At 49.9% G+C, this 2750-nt stretch overlaps 1 protein-coding gene across 1 annotated transcript in view; it reads left to right on the plus strand.

Annotated features, from left to right (window-relative positions):
• The first annotated feature begins 358 nt into the window (after positions 1–358).
• The window catches only part of LOC105448330 (LIM/homeobox protein Awh-like), a 5737-nt gene continuing 3345 nt past the window's right edge, over positions 359–2750 (plus strand). The window contains exons 1-2 of the mRNA XM_011686842.1: positions 359–367; positions 538–830. Coding sequence (XP_011685144.1) covers positions 359–367; positions 538–830 — 302 coding nt within the window. The remainder of the gene's footprint in view (positions 368–537; positions 831–2750) is intronic.

Here is a 2750-nt window from a genome sequence, read left to right on the forward strand (position 1 = left end):
ATTCGAGTCTTCAAATGAAGAGAAAATTTCATTCTATCAGAACTAGAATTATAAATCTTAAATAAAAACGAAGATGAAAATACATAATTTAATATAATAAACTTATAACTATAATGAGATAAAAATCTTGGGATAATCTAACTGACTTTTTAGACTATAAATTACAAATATCCAGAGTTCTTAGAACGAAAAAAAAATCTTGGAAATGTATTGTTATAAAAATTGGAAGATAATTTACATAAAATCAGAGCACTTTAATCATAATTTAAAAATTCTAATAACTTTAAAGTAAATGACTCAGAACAGCGAAGATAGATGAAATCGTATAAATTTTAAATTAAGATATAATGCATGTAAAATGCATCCCGTGAGTATTTTTGGCTACTGAATATAATTACATATCAAAACCCCACGCGAATAACATAGAGAATAAATAGAATTAATGTGTTTTTGGCGTTCTTTGCGGAATGTTTGTGTATCCTATCGGATCGTGTTTACGGACTAAATTTGGATTTTGCTGTTTTGTCGTGTACGCAGACAGAAGTCGAGGACACGAGCGGCGACGGTGCGTGTGACAGCGGTGTCGGCGGTCCTAGCCTCGCCTGTCCCGAGGGTACCAGCGGGCTGGTCGTCGGCCCGGAAACGTCGCCGAACGTAATGGAGTGCGGTGGATGTGGCGAGCGGGTACGCGAGCGGACCATCCTCTGCGTAGGCGGGCGTACGTGGCACTCTAGGTGCCTGAGGTGTAGCGCCTGTGCCAGACCGTTGCACGATCAGCACTCGTGCTTCCAGAGAGGCATGCGGGTTTACTGCAGGCACGACTACGATCGGTAAGTCGACCATCGATTGGCACTTTCACCTGAAATAATACTCGCGCTACTTTTTTGGTCGCGCTATTTTTTTGATTGGACAATTAAATCGGTTCCACGGAGTTGTACGTGTCAACAGAAAGAGAACGGGGCGGTTGGTGAGAGCTAGAGAGAAGGAGAGGGAGAGAGAGAGAGAGAGAGGGAGAAAATAGCCGCTTCTTTTTGTTCGCGTCGCTGAATGAATAAGTGGAATATTTTTGTTGCTGCGCGATGCGCATCGATAGCGATGTAAGACGTACGGTCGTGGAGATCAAAGTCGACGGAACCCGCGGTGACTCGTCGATTGTACGGAAGGCTTCGGGCGCAGCCTGCCCAATGTGTTTATCCAACTGTCAATCAGTTACTTCAGTCACCTGGGTCTCTTGCACCAACCCGGGCCCCGACATGAGACGTCGTGATATCCGATCGCTGGCTGCGCGCCGCATCTGGCGATGGGCGAACGCTTCGTCTGACGTTTGATTTCATATTAAATTCGTATATATACACGCGTTATCGCGCGACGAGGGGATATCCCTCCCCCGCCCCTCCGCGTGTTGCGAACGGGATGAACAAATCGCTCGTCGAAATAAATTAATTTTCTTTTCTCAACCCGCGACGAGAGAGCGGGTTTCGAGTTTTCAACGCGCCGGGCTAACTCGGGCGAGAGCCTCGGATCCGACAGTATGCGGGAGGTCCGAAGGAATCTGCCGCGTAATTTTTTTGATTCGTGCTTTCTGCCTGGTAACGCTGCCATTCGATGACCCGATCGTCGGCAGGATCCCGGTGCGACCCGTGGATCCCGTAGACCCGTCGACAACCGCCGCCGACACAACCGCCTCCGAGAGAGAACCGGAACCGTCCCGTCTCCTCTCGCGCGATAATGGACGAAACGATAAAAAAAAAAAAAGAAAGAAAAATACAAGCGAGCGGGATCTACAGAGTAAAGTATCGGGCGTAATATTTCACCATTTCACTTCGCCTCCACGTCTAGCTGTCTCTCCCTCTCTCTCTCTCTCTCTCGTCTCACATCGACACTGTAGCTCCCTTTGTAGCTCTCTTGAGAGAGCCGGCGTGTCGTAATCGCGGACGAGAGTCGCTCGAAATTCAAATCCTACCCTAGCTACCGTGGGCGTGACGGGAGGGGGGGAGATCAACCTTTAGCGCCAGGACAAGGAATTAGCTGCCTCTCTTAAAGGACAATGGGATTAAGGCGCGCGTATCGGCAGATCGGAAATGTTTAATCTCGCCAGACGTCGCGCGATAGAATCTACATCGCGTTTCTTCCCTTTGTTCTCTATATCTACATTCAAAGAATCGTATACAGGATATTTCGAGGACATCGCGATGGAGGGCACACGCGCCTCTCTTTCGATAAGCTCAAGGTGAATAAAGCTATATATTTCTTCGGTGATGCGCGCGCGGAAGTGCATTATCCCACTATCCTATACTGCAGCGATCCGCAGCGAGGGATTTTTCGGCAACAACATCTCCGCGGCGCGAGAGGGGTGCGGCGGGGGTGGGATGACCACCGGGATAGTCGCGTGGCGAGTATCATAAGATATTCGAAGCGCGCCGATGTACGCCGCAGGCATTCGCAAACACACAGTCCGCATAAGCTGCGCGGCGCGACGCGGCGCGAGAGGGGCGAACGATCGGGCGGGGTGCATCGAATCGGATGCACTTTCCGTGTTCATGAATATGATAATGGGCTAATGGGCCGTCTGGTCGTTGTTTAATTATCGGCCGCGACACTCCCGACGACACGGGCCGTCTGTATGTACCACGATCTGCAGCGGGGCTGTGCCATGCCGGAGGAACCGAGCATCCTCTCGTTCGTTCGTTGCGCATCCTCGCACGGTAGCCGCACCACCTACGGTAGGCGCGAACTCTCCCCCTCCCTCC

The sequence above is a fragment of the Wasmannia auropunctata genome, unplaced genomic scaffold (assembly GCF_000956235.1).
Source record: "Wasmannia auropunctata unplaced genomic scaffold, wasmannia.A_1.0 LD336116.1, whole genome shotgun sequence".
Classification (NCBI taxonomy): Eukaryota; Metazoa; Arthropoda; class Insecta; order Hymenoptera; family Formicidae; genus Wasmannia; species Wasmannia auropunctata.